This window comes from Callospermophilus lateralis, chromosome 2, assembly GCF_048772815.1.
Source record: "Callospermophilus lateralis isolate mCalLat2 chromosome 2, mCalLat2.hap1, whole genome shotgun sequence".
Lineage (NCBI taxonomy): Eukaryota > Metazoa > Chordata > Mammalia > Rodentia > Sciuridae > Callospermophilus > Callospermophilus lateralis.
This window is the reverse complement of record NC_135306.1, coordinates 151,744,882-151,763,585: the sequence shown is the minus strand read 5'-3', so window position 1 is coordinate 151,763,585 and position 18,704 is coordinate 151,744,882. Positions and strand designations below refer to the sequence as shown.

The following is an 18,704-nucleotide window of genomic DNA, read 5'->3' as shown; positions in this document are numbered from 1 at the left end:
TTGGGAGGCACTTTCTGGAGAATATCGTGTATGTGTGTTCATGTTTGTGTACACAGTGGGAGGGGGATAAAAATGAGAAACTGGAAGTTAACTTTTATGTAGTAAAAGTATATTTTGTAGTGTTTAGAATGCCCTAAGAAATCTAACTTAGAGGGGCTGGAGTTATGGCTAAGTGGTAGAGCACTTTCCTAGTATGTTTGAGGCCCTGGGTTTCATCCTCAGCACCACATATAAATAAATAAAATAAAAGATCCATTGACAACTAAAAAAAATATTTTAAAAAAGAAAAGAAAGAAATATACCTGAGAAATGCTATTAATGAACTTGGTTTTTCGGTTATCCATTTTTATTCTGTCTAAATTAGATGCTTTGTAAAATCAGTCTTTGCAAAAAAGAGCTTTTTAATCTTACATTATGTATATTTCTTAGGAAAACAGTAACATATCCTTTTTTTCTGCTAATGAAAGTAATGTAGGACTGGGGATGTAGCTCAGTGGTAGAGTGCTTGCCTAGCCTGCACAAAGCCCTGGGTTTGAGCCTCAGTAGCACAAGAAAATTAAGTAATATGTAGAATTCTGAAGAAAACAGGTGAAGGAATTGGGGTTTTATCTCAGTGATAGAGCACTTGCCTAGCAAATGTAAGGCACTGGGCATAAATAAGCACCACAAAAATACATAAAACAAAGGTATTGTGTATCTACAACTAAGAAAAAAAATTTTTTTTAAAAGATAATAGCTGAAAAACAAAACTTCAACTGTGTGGACAGACAGAACAAATCTGTGTAATGTTGGAATCAGTAGTTATCAGGCTCTTTAATTTCCAGAATGCAGATCCTAGAAAATAACGATGAATTACAGTAAGGACATTGTATTAGTGAAGACTTCTTTGCAAAATTGAGCATCAAAAATTTTTAGAGAGGTGATAGAATTCAAAATAGGCAAATAGAGTAGAGTGAATAGGGGTTTTTTGTTATTGTTTTCCAAATGACTTGGATACACAGCAGAAATGAAACGGATAGAAGTGTTCAGATATCCAAACTTGAAGTTTTATATACTCGCGTTACTTATGAAGTTCTTGCACTTAATCTGCTAGAGAAGTTATATGGTCCTCTAGAGAACTTCACCTTATATTGCATTGTGACATAGGGGAGTCAGATGGGAAATGTCAGTCCTTAGTTACTTGCACCCCCAGACCCTACAGTTTACTTGGCATGCAGAAAATACCTGAGCCATGAACTGGAACAGCAGCACAGTCTTATTCATTCCCTGCATCAAGGTAACTATCTTCACAGCATAGCCTGGTTGATTTCCGTGATACTATCTGTGTTCTTAGAGTCTGCCATAGTTTTTGTTTGTCTTTTTTTGTTGTTGTTTTTTTTTGTGGTGATGGTTTTTTGTTTTTAAGCCAGTATACAACCTTAGGCTCTCTAACAAAAAAAAAAAAGAGAGAGAGAGAGAGAGAGAAGGTAGAAGGAAGAGTGTTTCCTTAGCTTTTAGGAAGGTTTGCATTTTTTAAAAATGGTCAGATTTATTGCACTGCCTTTTATACAATATGCACAGTTCCACCAAGCAACCAGAAAATACAAAGGTAGCTAAATTTTCATACATTCTGTCCTGTATCTTTTAGGTTAGAGAAAATATTGACAGGTAAACCTTGATTACACAAAGTAAGGCTGTTATAGAAATGTTTTACTAGAACATTCATTTCAAACTCTTGGTCTGAGATCCAATTTGTAGCTGGCTCTGTCACTGCCGTGGTAAGCCTGACATTGATTTCTTAGGTCTGGCATGGACATCAGACATTTATTTTAAATGCTTCTCCCAGGTTATTGAGATATATAGCTATGTTTTGAAACTGTTAAAAGACCTGAGAGTTTTAGCATTCAGAGAGAGATACATGTAACATTTTACATGGGGCCTCATAACTAAAGTGTAACTTGTGTTCAGCACCATCAAGGCCAGCTATGGCTTACTCAGAAGCTTAATTTAGGCCAGGCATGGTATCCACTCCTGTAATCCTAGTGGCTGGGGAGGCCAAGGCAGGAGGACAGAGAGTTCAAAGCTAGCCTCAGCAATTTAGCAAGGTTCTAAGCAATTCAGTGATACCCTGTCTCTCAATAAAACACAAAAAAGAGCTGGGAATGTGGCTCAGTGGTTAAATGCCTCTGGGTTCCATCCCCAGTACCAAAAAAAAAAGAAAGAAAATGAAGAAAAAAAATTTAGTCAAATTTGTTTTTAAAATTTTATAGAAAAAAGTGATTACAGCTTGGAAGGCAGGTCTGTTTCTTTTTGTGTATACTGTGCTTTGAAATAAAAGGGCAGCTAAGTTGATCTACTGAATCAATACCTATTTTAAAGATATTTTATGTAATACATATTTTGCATATTTTTTTCTTATACCCACAAGGACAGATTTTCTTAATGTATTTTTGTCTGCACTCTTGAAAATTAATTTAAAAATTACACATAAAGTTATTGTTATTAACATTTACGTTTTCTGTATAATGTTTCTTAGTATATAAGAAAACATACTTACGTTCTTGGGCCTTTGAAACCCTAATATGCAATTTCTCTTGGAACAGAATTGTTGACAGAACTGATTTTCAAATGAAATGAATATAAAATACTCTTTACATTTAGAAAGTAAGTTGTGTTGGAGGCAGGCAGGAATAGTAGATACATTGGATCAAATTAATTGGATAGGATGATAGAGTATCTACACACATCTGTTTGACCTTGGACTAGTCATTTACTCTTTGTTAATTTAAGGGTGTCTTAATATACCTCACTTATTACCCCCTTAAATTAAGAGATGTTATATTGTTAAGATATTGGCAGTTTTGTTTAAGGAAGGTTCTTTTGAATGGGAGAGTAAAGGTTTATCAGATCACTGAAGGATTCACTGAAGGATTATAATTTTACAATTCACTGAAGGATTGTAAAGCTTCACCTTCCATATATTTAGTCATTTTACATTTATCTATGAATTAGTATTTTAATTGTATTGTGCTGGGATTTAGATATAAGTATGATTCCATCTTCAAGAGGTGACATTGTAGGAAAGGGAGAGTTTAAATAATGATATCTGAGTTTTAACACATGCCTTTCTTTCAAACACATTTCCCTGGGGGACTTTTTTTCCTGCTCCTCAATTTCTTCCGAGTCATCTTTTTGTTGTTGTTTTTAATTGGTCTAACTTTCTTCCCAGGAGCAGCTTTGAAGAAATACCTGGTCTACTAAAACTTCTTTAAAGATCTTTTTTAGGAAGTTTATTCAATTACTTAGATATATTCTAAAAAAATTCATATATATGTGTGTGTGTGTGTGTGTGTGTGTGTGTGTGTATTATATACACACACATACACACACACATATATACATACATACATATACACGCACACATACACACACAGGGATTCAAGAAGCTTACCAGATCCTCATAATTTTATAGTAATTCCCTTCCCCTTCAGTTAATTAGAGGATATTTTGAACCTTGAAGTCTTGTGTAAGTCTGGTGTATGGGTGAAACAAATAAAACCTTGATCATTAGATTCTTGATAAAATATGCTGGGTCCTTTCAATCTCTTCATCTAATTATTTAATGAAATTCTCTCATTTTGCCCAAACATCTTGTAGGTGAGCATCTCTTTGCCATTAGTATTATTCCATTGTTGAGTAGTGTAGTAAGATGGAACTATCCTCTCCTTTCTTTCTTCCAACCCATCCTCACCATTTCTTTTATAGTTAATTGCTTTCTCTACTGTGTTCCAGGTACTGCATTATGCAGTGAAAATAAGCAAATATTCAGTGAATGTTGAACTTAACTGAATGATGTGGTTGGTGATAGATACAGAAAACAGTAAAATGTAATCCCTGTTTCAAGCCTTGACAGTCTTTCGGGCTATACATATGTACAAGAAAATACAAGTCTGATACATGATATAAAAGAAGTATATCTTCAGTGTTATGGGAGCCAAATAGAGTAGCGTATCATAACTGGGAGGTTGATAGAGGATAGGGAGTATCAGGACTTTTCTTAAAAGTGAATTGTGGGTGCAGTTATATATTAGTTGTAGAGTGCATGGTTGGCATGTATAACGTCCTGGTTCTATCCCCAGAGCATACACAAAAAAAGTATTTGGCACATGCTGGGCAAGTGCTTTACCACTGATCTACTCCTCAACTCTTTTCTATTTTAAAGATGTCTGGGCTTGCCTTGAATTTGCAATCCTCCTGCCACAACCTACAGAGTAGCTGGGATTCTAGGGTTGCACTCTCATACCTAGCTCATACCAAGGATTTTAAAGCATAAAAGTAGTCAAACCTGCTAGTAGCTTCCCCAATTTAAAAAATAGTATCATCTTTGACATTTTTTTTGTGCTGTAGGAAATGGAACCCAGGGACTTGCATAGGAGAGCACTCTTATCACCGAGTTACAACCCTGGCCTTCATCTGTGCCTTTCAATCAATATCAGTTTCATTAGAGCACTCTTGAGTATTATTCACATCTTAAACGTCAGTTCACCATGTGTCTAATACCTCAGTTTCTCTTTTAGTAAAGATATTTGTTAAAGAAATGCAAGATAGTACTAAGAATCCAGTTGAAGACAAAACTGAAAAAGTTAACAAATGGTGATTTTAAAAAAAAAAATTTCAGTTCAAACTTTAAAAATGTCTTAGAATAGCATTTATTTGAGCTTTATCATGAGATAAGCTACTCATGAAAAGTTAGCCAGAAATTGTGGAAGGATATTAATCTGCAAGTTATATTATAATAAGAAAAATAATTAGGCACAGTGGCACATGCCTGTAATCCCATCAACCCAGGAGGCTAAAGCAGGGGGATTGCAATTTTGAGGCCATTGCAATTTTGAGACACTGTTTCAGTGTAAAAAAAAAAAAAAAAGGAAGACAACAATGATGTGGGGCGACTGGGGTGTAGCTAAATGGTAACCCCTGGGTTCAATCCCCAGTACTAAAAAGAAAAATAATTGGTACAACTTTTTGTACAAATATTTCATAAATTGGCTCAGTAACTTGTTAACATTAGTCAGTCTTATGTGAATTTAGGACATGAAGTGAATTTGTACTGAACCAATTATATAATTTTGAGTATTTATCTTTTGACCATAAACTGTCATGATTATATCTTTAAAACTGCTTAATAAATATAAATATATCTCAAATCTTTCAAATATAAACAGATTACTCCAGTTTAAAATTCTTACTGATTTTATTACTTTATGTATCCCTTTGGGAAATTAGACAGTCTTCATATCTTGCATGGTACTGCAGATAAAGCCTATCTAATTTTGGTATTCACTCATCCAAAAGATAAATTTCTAAACCCAAAATTGTGTTAATTAGAAATGTATTTCTGAATATGTTCTTTAAGAAAACGTAGTTACTACTGGGCACAGTGGCACATGCCTGTAATCCCATTTACTCAGGAGGCTGAGGCAGAAAGATCACAACTTCAAGGCAGCCTCAGCAACTAAGAAAGGCTCTAAACAACTTAGTGAGAACCTGTCTCAAAATAAAAAAAAAAATAATAAAAAGAGCTGGTTGTTTAGTTCAGTGGTAAAGTATCCTTTGATTTAATTCCCGATATCAAAAAGGAAAATGAAGTTACTGTCACTGGGCACTGTGGCACATTCTATAATATCAGTCACATTTGAATAACTGAAGGCAGGAGGATCCCAAGTTTGAGGTCAGCCTAAGCAACTTGGTATAGACCCTCAAAATAAAAAAGACTGGGGATGTAAATCAGTGGTAAACTATTCCTGGGTTCAATCCCCCCAGTATCAAAAAAAAAGAATAAAGACATTGACATTTATTTGTACCTTTTGTTCTCTTCCCAATGGTTTCTGAGTAAAAGGCAAAGTGAGGGTAGTTTGTAAATCAGAAAATTATAGTTGATAACTCAATCAGGTAAGGCATAATCTTTGTCTGAATACAACCATTGGTTTCCGTATGGGGCTGGCTTAGGTCCATAAATCCTCATTTGGAGCCCAAGTACTTGTTTGGGGAGGGATAATTAATGTTAAATCTTATGGCAGATCTGATGCCTCACCTCATTATAGAATGGGCAGAATCTAATATTGCTAGATTATACTCTGAGTAAATTAAATCTGATCTTAGAAACTTGGTGTTTATCTGGAATAATTTAATCCTACTTCCCTGATCTTTCTGCTATCTACAGAGCCAGAGCCCAGAGGTGGAACAGTTAGGGAGGGTTGTAGAACTGGACAGTGACATGGTAGATATCACCCAGGAACCAGTTTTGGATTTCGTGTTAGAAGAGAGCGTGCCTGAGGATCAGGAACCTGTGTCTGCCTCAACACACATTGCATCTTCCCTGGGAATTAATCCACATGTCTTACAGGTGAAGTTCTAATCCACTTTTATTATGACAGCAAAAGTAATATTTAATTTTTCTTGCATAATATCAGGCCTCTTCCTGGATTATTTACTTAAAACCATTGAGTACTCACTGAAATAAAAAAAAGAAACACGGCCAATGTTTGGGCCTTATTTTCCCATTCAGGGTGGGAATCTTATATTGAAAATCAAAAGTTAGGCCTTCTGATTTTATATTAGCTGGGTTCTAATCCAAGTTTTGTACTTTATTGCCCTATGACTTTAGACATGTCATTTAACAACTGTGAGCAATGGTTCTTCTTTTTTTTTTTCTATAAATATTACTTTATGTATTTCATGTGTTGGTTTTGAGGCTCTCTGAAGTCCTCCATATAAAAATTCTAAAAACCTGGTAGATACAGCTTTCTTTGAGCACTGTCTCTTTTGCGTGGTTCATGTCCTTTTGTAGAATTTAACTTTTGGCCTATGTTTGTTTTTAAAATCATTCAGCAAAACATGAGCAACTGGCTGAGCTATGGAGCATTCTGTACTCCCAATGGCTCAGAAGGCTGAGACAGAAAGATCCCAAGTTCAAAGCCAGCCTCAGCAACTTAAGACTGAGCAACTTAGCAAGGCTGGGGATGTGACTCAGCGGTTAAGTGACCCTAGGTTTAATCCCCAGTAACAACAACAACAAATACCATGAGCAACTGCAGTACGCCAGGCTCTGGTTAGACAATACAGATGAAAAAAAGAGAATAATATGACTTCATGTCCTTCAGGCACATACAGTATATATTCAGATTGAACACAACCTAAACAGTAGCAGTTTTTTTGGTTGGTATAAACTGCCATTTTTCTTTTATGGCCTTTTATTTCTGGGAAGCACACTCACTCTATAGATATCCTGCCTTTTTAGATCATGAAAGCATCATTGCTTGCTGATGAAGAAGATGTAGATACAATGGATCAACGCTTCAGTCATCTTTCTTCCAAAGGAGATACTTCTCAAGAAATATGTTCTCCCAGACTTCCCATTTCAGCATCCCACTCATCGAAATCCCGTTCACTAGGTACTGTATAAAATGTATTGTTTTACAAGAAAGATGTAGAGTCATAAAGTCCTACTTTTCACTAATCTTCTAAGCTGAGCAAACATCTCTAGCACATATCCCTTAACAGCCATATGTATGACATATGAATGCTAAAAGAAATTGTACTCTTAAATTTATCTTTTGGGAGTAGCCAAGTTTTAAGAACCACAGTTGCTTCTGGTGATGCAGATTCATAAGTTTTATGCAGAAGATCATTTATACTTTGTTTAGGGGCCATGTTTTTGTATGTTTATGAATGTGGATTAGATAGAAAGCTCTGATTTTCTATTTTTATCATGTGTTGCTTGGAGGATTCAGCAAGTTATTCTGTGCTACACTGTTTTAGTGCAGGCCTAACTATCTTACTGCTTTCTAGGGATAAATATTGCTTTCCATGATGCACAGAAATCATCAGATTTCTTCTTTTCCCTAAACCTTCCCAGTTTCCTAGAGAAGCAATTACATATTTGATTTTAAAGCTTTCCCTTTTCAACTGCGGGGCACGGTGGTGCACACCTGTAATCCCAGCTGCTTGGGAGGCTGAGGCAGGAGGATCATAAATTCAAAGCCAGCCTCAACAAAAATGAGGCATTAAGCAATTCAGTGAGACCCTGTCTTCAAATAAAATATAAAGTAGGTCTAGGAATGTGGCTCAGTGTCCTCCAAGTTCAATCCCCAGAAGGGAAAAAAAAAAGGCTTTCCCTTTTATAGTGTAATTGTAGATAGAATGTTGATGTCAGTGAAGAACTTAAGCAAATACAATTTTAAAACATTTTGAAAATTGAGGAACTACCAGAGAGATATTTCTTTATGTTGCCTTAAAAACTCAGTGTTTACTTTTCAATTCCTTTGTGTGCTCTTATTACAAACTATATTCTTTAATTGATAAAGCATTATTTAACTTTATTTATTTATTTATTTATTTATTTTTATTTATCTTTGTGGTGTTCGCAGTCAAACCTTGAATCTTCTGCATGCTACCCTCTCCCACTGGGCTAAATCCCCAGTTCCTGTTTAAATATTTTAAATAACCTTTTCCATAATGAGTACTACATGGAAATCTCAGGCTGCCATAACTCTTAACTGCATGTTTTAAGAAAGAAACCATGTAAAATTGAAAAACAGACAGTAAATAAGAACTGTCTTTCAGAAAGGTACATGTACAGTCATAAGATAGCTCAAGAGTATTTTTGTGCTAAATCTAGCATTGAGCATTAGAGGGTAAGAACTTGAGAGTTGATCTTACTTTTTAGTATGAACTAAGAAAGGCATGAGCATTGATGCCAGACTTACCTAAGCTTGACTCTTAGTCCTACCACTAGGTAACTTAGTGAAATTGGTCACTTAACTTCAGCAAATTTTCTCATTTTTAAAGTGAAGTTGATAATAAGGCACATTATTTAAAGTTGTTAAAGAATGAAATAAAATAATGTACACAAATGGCTCATACAGAGGCTGCTGCGGGTAAGCCCTAGGTAATTTTTCGAAAATAGTCGTATAAGTAGTAGTAGTAATAGTAGTGTTTGTTCATATCATTATTGACATCATCACTAAAATTCTTGCCTTGAATTCCTGGTTGCAAGTATAATTTCTGCAAAAACTTATTTAACATGTTTTGGTTATCCATATCTTATTCAATTAGTTTGATAGTATATTGATTGATTTAAGCTTGACTTATTTTTGTTGTTGTTCAGGAAACAATAGACTATGTTGTTAAGAGTTTTTCCCCCCCTCGTTTCAGTTGGTGGGTTACTACAATCAAAATTTACAAGTGGAGTTTTTCTTTCACCAAGTGCCTCTGTGCAAGAATGTCGCACTCCCAGAGTATCGTCATTAATGAATATCCCATCCACATCCTCTTGGTCTGTCCCTCCCCCCTTGACCACTGTGTTTACAGTGCCCAGCCCAGCCCCCGAGGTTCAGTTGAAAACAGTAGGTACACGCAGGCAACCAGGCCTAGTCCCTCTTGAAAAGTCTGTTACATTTGGCAAGGGAAAACTCTTGATGGACATGGCCCTATTCATGGGACGCTCATTTCGGGTTGGTTGGGGCCCCAACTGGACTCTTGCTAATAGTGGAGAACAACTGAATGGCTCTCATGAACTGGAAAATCATCAGCTTGCTGATTCTATGGAATATGGATTCCTGCCCAATCCAGTAGTTGTTAAATCGTGAGTTACACTTCTTGATATTTTGTTTTCTGTTTGTTTTTGATATTGGAAATTGAACCTAGGGCTTTGCATGTACTAGGCAAGCATTTTGCCATTGGGTTGCCCAGCCGTATTAATGTTTAATGCTTTTTAAGAAAGGCAATATGTGAGGGAAAAAAAATTCATTATCAAATCCAAGACTGGGACCCTGTTTTATGATCTTTCTAAATATATTTCTAGCACAATTTTAGATAGAATATATTTTTATAATTATGAACTGAAATAAGATAGCTACATTTATTCTATCAAATTATGAAGCATACTTACCAAATGGTTATACTTTAGGTAGGAAAGTAATAGACCTAATGCTAATACTCCCAACTTCTTTGGGTTTTTAGCTTTTTTATTGCCTTAGCCATTTTTTCTAATTTGTTGCTTAGATATTTGATTTCATAATATATGTGATGTTTTCAATTAAGCACATTTCTTGTATCTTAGGTCTTATAAGGTAAGTGTATAAACTATTGATAGTCCATGGATAAGTATTTTGTATATGTTGTATGTATGGTAGCTTGTAATGTTTCTATACAGCCTCCACAATTAACATTTACATATGGGTACATAACAATTTTATATGCATGTTTTTATGCTGACAGCCCTTCATTGTTAGAATCTTTTTTTTTCCCCAAAATGTTTTATTGGTGCATTATAATTATACATAATGATGGGATTTATTGTTACATTCTATATGTACTTTATATAGAACTATTTGTGTCTAACAGATTATATATAAAGTTCTCTGTTAACAGAGATCTATGCAAATTTTCTTATTTGCTTTTTATAATTAAAAAAGCAATCTTTGCTGCAGATTGAATGAAGATGATTATGTATTCTTAGTTGATTCTTGAAAAAAAAAATAAACAACTATCTTTTGAACCTCACAGACACTAAACAGTGATCAGTTCTAGAATAAACTTGATTTTGTGGTAATTTGGAAGTGGTTAACATAATTCTTTTCTCTTTTTTTTTTTTTTTTTTTTAAGGTAGGGTCTCCCTAAATTACTTAGGGTCTCACTAAATTGCTGAGACTGGCTTTGAACTTACAGTCCTCCTTCCTCACCTGAACCACTGGGATTCAGGTGTGCACTAACACGCCTGGCTGTTAGCATCATTCTTAAAAACTGTGTCCAGGCCAAGTTGACTATATTCTCATTTTAATTTAAAGCCGGTTCTTTAGTATCTACAAGCTTAGCTTCATGACTTTCGATACCTAAGTGTTTGTAAAGTGGGTATTCTGCATTTTTTGCCTTTGGATTTATAGAATTCCAATACATGCTATAATCAGTTCCAAGTCTGGACTACCCAATTCCCACGCTTATTATAACCAACCTGGCCTTGGGATATTGAATGTCAGGGTCAGATTATTTGTTTATTCAGTATCGCACATGAGTTCAGTATAGCTCAACGTTAGGGAATAATTTTTTTTTTTTTTTTGAACTTGGGAAGGGGTTTATTTTTTTTTCTAACTGGATTTTGATGATTTTACAGAGATAACAAAATCCTTTAAAAATCACAGTGAAATGTTTTGTATTCTGTTTGTAATCCTAAGAAGATTTGAATTTGATTGTAAGAAAATCTTAGCTTCTGCCTTATCTTCATATTCTTATTCCTCATGTGTTGTTTCTTATAGACTGACTGAGTCTCCATTCAAAGTTCATTTGGAAAAACTCAGTTTGAGGCAGAAGAAGCTAGATGAAGATCTACAATTATACCAGACACCTCTGGAGCTTAAATTAAAACATAGCACTGTCCATGTGGATGAACTGTGTCCTTTCATTGTCCCCAATCCGGGTGTTGCTGTCATTCATGACTATGCAGATTGGGTTAAGGATGCATCTAGAGAATTATTGGAAACACAAAGTAAGTATACACTACAACTAACCACTAACCTTTGATATCCCAATAAAAAGGGAAAGGGTATAGTAGTTTATGTTTTTTGGAGGAAAATTTCCTCCCATCAATCTAGTGAGTGTATGCCTAAGCTCATACTTCTCTGTAATTGAATTGGTATACATACAGTCTCAAGTAAGAAACTGTCAGCATTTACAATTATTCTTAGGCCTTTTAATATAAATCCTTCTTTAAAGATCTATAGTCAGTCAAATGACTTGGATTTATGAAAGAGTCAAAAATTATATTTAACTACATGTTTAGTAAATTGCCTTTATTGAAAAGTCTACACTATTTTAGAATGTGCTGTACTGTATATTTGGGGACTTGTTTATTATGTTTGGCCCTTTGTGTTTGTTCATTTTCTCATATATACTCTTCTCAAACTTGTAAGTTATCTTCCCAAGACATAATTATAAGCTTGATAAACAGGGCTACCTTTTTAATTATCATTATTTCTTGAGAGGCAATATAGCATTCTGGTTAAGAGAATGAAGTTGGCTGGGCATGGTGGTGCATACCTATAATCCCAGAGGCTCAGGAGACCGAGGTAGGAGGATTGTGAGTTCAAAGCCAGCCTCAACAAAAGCAAGTCACTAAGCAACTCAATGAGACCGTGCCTCTAAATAAAATACACAATAGGGCTGGGGATGTGGCTCATTGATCAAGTGCCCCTGAGTTCAATCCCCAAACCAAAAAAGTAAAATAAATTTATTTTTTAAATGGGCTGGGGCTAAGTGGGGCTATAACTCATTGGTAAAGTACCCCTGGGTTAAATCTCCAGTACCAAAAAAAAAAAAGAAAAAAAGTATGAAATTGGACTTGTTACCTGTTTTTGAGTCCTGGCTAGCACAGCTACATATTGTCTCTAACTTTGGGCAAGTCACTTAACTCTGTATTTAACTGTAAGTTGAAGTGAACCTAGTATATAAATGTCTAGATTAGAATTGGTTTACTCTTAAGTTACTTTGAACAATGTCATTTAGACCCAGTAATTTTTAGGTTGTCCCTGTAACAGAATAGAATAGTCCCTTACAAATTTTCAGAGGATTTACATTCCTTAAAGCATTTTGTAGATAGAATTTAATGAAATTAAAGGATCTTTTCTCTGTCACGTGAGGTGAAATTAGCCATAATTAGGCTAGGGGAACCTTTTTAAAGACCAGAGTTATATTTGTTATCTTATGTACCTCTGATACATCAAGTGAGCAAGTAGTTGTATCACATATCTCTAAAACAAAGCTGAATGATACAGAAACAGATTCAGGGTATTCAACTTGAGTTAGTGTTTGTGGTGTTAATTTATATATTTCTTACATCATTATAGAGTGATTCCCTCTCTGAAGTTATTATAAGACTTAGAGTCATAGCATTGCTTTTTTTTGTTCTTTGCTAAGTTGTGAAGCACTGGAGCCTGACATGGACTCTATGTGAAGCCCTATGGGGCCACCTGAAGGAGCTTGACAGCCAGTTGGATGAGCCCAGTGAATACATTCAGATTCTGGAGCGAAGAAGAGCATTCTCTCGATGGCTATCCCACACTGCTGCTCCTCAGATTGAAGAGGAAGTCTCCCTAACCCGAAAAGACAATCCAGTAGAAGCTGTATTCAGCTACCTCACAGGCAGTAGGATCAGTGAAGCCTGCTCTTTGGCACAGCAGTCAGGTAGGTAATATGGCCCTTCTCTATGTCTTTGACTACTTCCTACTCACTGTCCCTTATCTCTTTCCTAGAACTTTATTGGACACAGCTGGGCACCAGAGCCTGGTGGCTGGCATTCTGCCACTGCCCAGGGCACCAGGCACAAGAGGTGGTTCCATCCAAGGAGTCTCAGCAGGGGGGACCCCACAAAGCAACACTCTACCTAAAGGGTACTATATAGTTGGGAGACGAAGGTTGCTCCACAGACGCATGAACAGGTCATATCTTTTATAAATAAACATCCAGTGAAGAGAAAAATGACAACTCTAATTCATCTTTATACACAGAGCACTCTAGGGCGGTGGGTGGGGGCCAGAGGCTAGCATCCTCACTGGTTGGGGGCCTGGATGGGAGATGAATGGACCACAACAAAGTCCACAACACGGGGAGGAAGGGGCCAGGTGGGGCAGCAGACAATGGGCACTAGGACAGTGTACATTTACAAGACCAACTACTGAGGGGGCGGCTGCCAGGGTGTGTGTGTGTCAGGCTGTTCGTTCTGGAATGAGGAGAGGGGGTGGTCTTTATATCGTGTTCTGTGGCTGGTGAGCTTGAGGGTCTTATGAGGGCCACGATGAGACCGTAGAGGCCAAGCACCTCAGTGAAGATGAGGATCAGGATTATGCCCACAATCAGCCGGGGCTGCTGGGCAGTGCCCCAAACACCGGCATGCCCCACAATGCCAATGGCAAAGCCAGCTGCCAGGCCACTCAGGCCCACACTCAAGCCTGCACCAAGCTGGAGGAAACTCCTGTAGAGGCTAATACCATCATTCAGGGAGTTGGCGATGAGGACTGCCACCACTAGGCCGTAGGTGGCAATGATCCCAGCCATGACCACTGGAATGATGGACTTCATGATCGGCTCTGGCCTCATCTCATGACTGACATAGCTATGATGCGGGTGCCACTCTTGGCCGTGCCATAGGCAGCACCCAGGATGCTGAAGATCATGGCGGATGAAGCGCCCATGACCACGAAGAACGAGGCATACTCAGGGCTGTTCTTGGTCTCCTGTCTGCGGGCTGGGCGGGGCGAAAACAGCAGGCCAAGCGAAGGCTGTCCCTCTCTTAATTGTGAATTTGTCTTATAACCTGTGAATTTTTAAATCTGGGCTTCTCAGGAAGATTGCTGATTTCACCAGAATAGGGACTGTGTCTTTCTGGAACCTTAAACATAAATTTACTTAATTAAAAGTATTTTAGCCGGACACTAAAGAAGTCAAGGCAGGGCCTGGGGCTGGGGCTCAGTGGTAGAGCGCTTGCCTAACATCATGAGGCAATGGGTTCGATCCTCAGCACCACATAAAAATAAAATAATAATAAAGTGAAGATGTTGTGCCTACCTATAACTAAAAAAATTTTTAAAAAGAAGCAAGGCAATAGGATCACAAGTTAAAGGCCAGCCTGGGCAACTTAGCAAGATCTTTTTCAAAAAGTAGAAAGGACTGAGCATGTTGATGCATTCCTGTAATCCCAATGACTAAGAAAGCTGAGGCAAAAGGATCTTTAAGTTCAAGGGCATCCTCAGCAACTTAGTGAGGCCCTAAGTAACTTAGGGAGACACTGTCCCAGTGGTGGAACAATTCAATCCTAAACCACAACCACTACCACCCCTAAAAGAAAAAATGCCCCCAGTAAGGATGACAGCAGAAAGAGGCTGCAGAGGACGGAACGAGCAGTGCCCTTAACATCTGAGTCTTGTTTATTTAATTTGTTGGTGTGGAGGCTATCCTGGAACACTTCTAGGTACAGAGGTACCTACAGAAAACATGTAGAATTTTAACTCTGGGTTGAGCTATTTACTTGGTGATTTTCTTTCTTTCTTTTGGTTTTTGGTTTTTCTTCCATTTGCAAGACTTGAAAGTTCACGGCCAGCCTTATCAATTTGGCAATACCTTGTCTCAAAACTACAAGGGCTTAGGGATATAGCTCAGTGGTAGAGCACCACTGACTTCAACCTCCGGTAACCCCGACACACAAACATACACAAAGATAATGTTGTAATCACCAGCACATCTATATGTAGTGTGAAAGGTCTTAAAATTGTCAGAAGTCAGGTCCTCAGTATTGACTTCCAGGTTTCTTTAAAAACTTTTTCTTCACTACTTCCACTTTCATAACTATAAACTAGAAAAACTAAAGAGAAAATCAAGAATCTAAAGCTGGGAGTGTAGCTCAGTGTATAGCACTTGCTCACCGATCTAGGACCATCTCAGAAAATAAAAGCAGGAGTACTTTTAAACTCATCCTTTGATACCATTATTACCCTGATATTCAAGTATAACTATGGAAAATCTACAGCTAATATACTTTATGATGGAAGATTTAAGTGATCTATCCCTAAAATCGGTCATACTATTTTTGTGTAAACTGTCATGTATGTTGTAGCCAGTTCAGGAAAGAGAAAACAGAAAGGAAGAGGTAGACTTGGTGTGGTTGCACACACCTGTAATCCCAGCGATTTGGGAGGCAGGAAGATAGCAAGGTCTTAAGCAACTTAGACTCTGTCTCAAAATAAAAAAGGGTTGTTGGGGGTGTAGCTCAGGGGTGAGCTACATCCTGGTTCAATCCCCAGCACCAAGGGGTGGAGGGGAAGGAAAGGGTAAAAACTGTCTTTATTTGGAGATGGCGTGATTCTGTATGTTCTAAGGAATCCACAAAAAGGTGCTGGAACCAAACCTAATTCAGCAAGGTCTTAGATTCAAAATCAATATGCAAAATACAACTGATCAGCAATAATTTGTCCAAAAAATGAAGTTTAAAAAAAATTGGGGCTGGGATTGTGACTCAGTGGTAGAGCACTTGGCTGACGTGTGAGGAACTGGGTTTGATACTCAGTACCATAAATAAATGAATAAAATAAAGGTCTATCAACAACTAAAAAAAATTTTTTTTTAAATTCTAGGGCTGGGGTGGTAAAGAACTTGCAGTATGCATATACTAAAAACTACAAACCTTCACTGAGAAAATAAAGATCTAAACAAATGAAGAGAGACATTCTAGGTTCATAGAATATGTCTGCACCTTAGCATCGTTATCTTTGTTGGGCTGTCATCGACATTTTTAGTTATTTGACACCCTCCCTGTTCTTTACCCTTTTGAAATTATAACAGATTTCCCAAGAGGCACATCAACCTAGTTGAGAAACACTGATTGATCTCAAAACCTCAGTATCTTTAAGATGTCTGTTCTCCCAAAATTAATGTATACATTCAATGCAGTTCTTTTTTTTTTTTTTAACACAATGCCTTTTATTTTTATGTGATGTTGAGGATTGAACCCAGGTCCCGCCCATGCCAGGCAAGCGCTCTACCACTTGGCCACAATCCCAGCCCCCAAAACAGTTCTTATTAAAATCTCCAACAGTTATTTTGGTAGAAAACGAAATTTTTTTTTTTTTTTTTTTTTTTTTTGTACTGGGGATTGAACCCAATAGTACTTAATCACTGAACCATATCCCCAGGGTTTTTTTGTTTTATTTTTTATTTTGAGACAGGGTCTCACTAAGTTGCTTAGGGTTTTGCTAAGTTGCTAAGGCTGGCCTTGAACGCATGATTCTCCTGCCTCAGCCTCCCAAGTTACTGGGATTATAGGCATACTCCACTGTGCTGGCTGAAAACTCGACTCTTATTTGTAAATGCAAAGAACCTTTTTCAGGAGAGTGACTAGAGAGTACTCAATATTTGTTTATTTCAAAATATTTGCTTATATTAGGGCTACAATAACCAAGATAATTAGGAGGGTGCACATATAAATCAATGGAACAAAAATGAGAATCCAAATATAAAATCCTTTCACTTCTAGTCCTTTTTTAAGGTGGGTACTAGGCATTGAAATCAAGGGTGCTTTGCCACTGAACCACACTCCGAGTCTTGTTTTATTGTTGTTGTTTGTTTTGTTTGGTGGTGATGGTGGTTGTTTTAAGACAGCAGCTTGGTAAATCAACTATGCTGGCTTCAAACCTGTGAACCTCTTGTCTCAGCCTTCTAAATTACTGGGATTACAGGCATGGCATGCAGCCATACCTGGATTAACTTTTCTCTCTCTCTCTCTCTCTCTCTCTCTCTCTCTCTCTCTCTTTTTTTTTTTTTAAGCAAAAGTACCCAGAACTATTTAAATGTGGAAAAGATACTCTGTTCAATAAATAATGCTAGAGTAGTTGGATATTCATATGCAAAAAAAAAAAAGATTAACTTTAGATCGTTACCTCATATCATACACAAAAATTTATTTGAGCAAGTATCCTAGAATTCTGCCATTGGCTCAGTGAATTTTTTTATTTCTTTCTTTTTAATATTTTTTTAGATGTAGATGGAAACAGTATCTTTATATATTTATTTTTAATATGTTTTTAGTTGTCAGTGGACCTCTATTTTATTTATTGATACACGGTACTGAGAATAGAACCCAATGTCCCACACATGCCAGTCAAGTGTTCCGCCACTAAGCCACAATCCCAGCCCCTCTTTATTTATTTTTATGTGGTGCTGAGGATCAAATTCAGTGCCTCACATGTGCGATTTTTTTTTTTAAATATATATTTTAGTTATTGGCGGACACAGCATCTTTGTTTGTACGTGGTGCTGAGAATCGAACCCGGGCCGCACACATGCCAGGCAAGCGCGCTACCACTTGAGCCACATCCCCAGCCCCACATGTACGATTTTTTACAGGCCCTCTACCACTGAGCTACAGCCCCAGCCCCTGGCTCAGTATATTTTCAGTGGTAAAGTCTGTGTAAAATGTCAAGGATTTACAAAAGCTGATTAGTTTGCAAAGACATCTTAATGTATCAAGCTATAATGGGTTTTTGTTGTTTAGTTTTGTACTAGAGATTGAACCCCAGTGTACTGTACTCCCTGTCCATTTTCTTTTGTATTAGTCACCCAGAATACTAGCAGTTTATGGTCAAATAAGCAGTACTTACTGCATGAATCATAGTCCATTCATGGTCTTATACCTATATGCATATAGGGAGATAACTTGGCCTAGCAGCACATTTCCATAAGTTTTCCTGATATATGATTTCTTTCAAGCAGGCCACTCTAATTTGTGAAGGAAACCCTTTAAGATGAGAGCTTTAGCTTCTGGCAGGACAGTACCTTATATAATCCTGTAAGCATTGATCCAGGCAGAAAGAAAAGGGAAAAGACTCTTGACTTAGGAGTTTGTAATATGAACTAAAACAAAGAATTTTTGTCAAAAATCACATTTTTATCTAGAAATTTGAATTAACTGGAATTCCTATTCCTTCACATTCCAGTTAAATAAAATTCTTTATTGTCCTGGGCCTTTATACTTGAAAAAGTTCTCAGAGAGATTATTGGACCTGTAGGAATGAAAACCTTACCCATTCACTTTATCTAGGCACACATATTTCTTTTCTTTAGGTTTGCATGTCCCATTTCTGCACACACATTTCTTTTCTTTAGGTTTGCATGTCATTATG

General features: G+C 37.0%; 1 protein-coding gene and 1 pseudogene across 7 annotated transcripts in view; one reads left to right on the top strand and one right to left on the bottom strand.

Moving 5' to 3' along the window:
- Nup98 (nucleoporin 98 and 96 precursor) overlaps positions 1 to 18,704 on the top strand; it is a 106,919-nt gene that overhangs the window by 75,102 nt on the left and 13,113 nt on the right. For 5 of the 7 annotated variants that reach the window (XM_076846740.2, XM_076846742.2, XM_076846739.2 and 2 more), the window contains 5 exons: positions 6,203 to 6,385; positions 7,280 to 7,433; positions 9,196 to 9,625; positions 11,295 to 11,524; positions 12,952 to 13,218. In XM_076846740.2, the coding sequence (XP_076702855.2) occupies positions 6,203 to 6,385; positions 7,280 to 7,433; positions 9,196 to 9,625; positions 11,295 to 11,524; positions 12,952 to 13,218 (1,264 nt within the window). Of the gene's footprint in view, positions 1 to 6,202; positions 6,386 to 7,279; positions 7,434 to 9,195; positions 9,630 to 11,294; positions 11,525 to 12,951; positions 13,219 to 18,704 lie in introns of those variants that run through there. The other 2 variants (XM_076846744.1, XM_076846743.1) reach the window with 1 other exon arrangement.
- Positions 13,678 to 18,201, bottom strand: LOC143392113 (V-type proton ATPase 16 kDa proteolipid subunit c pseudogene; annotated as a pseudogene).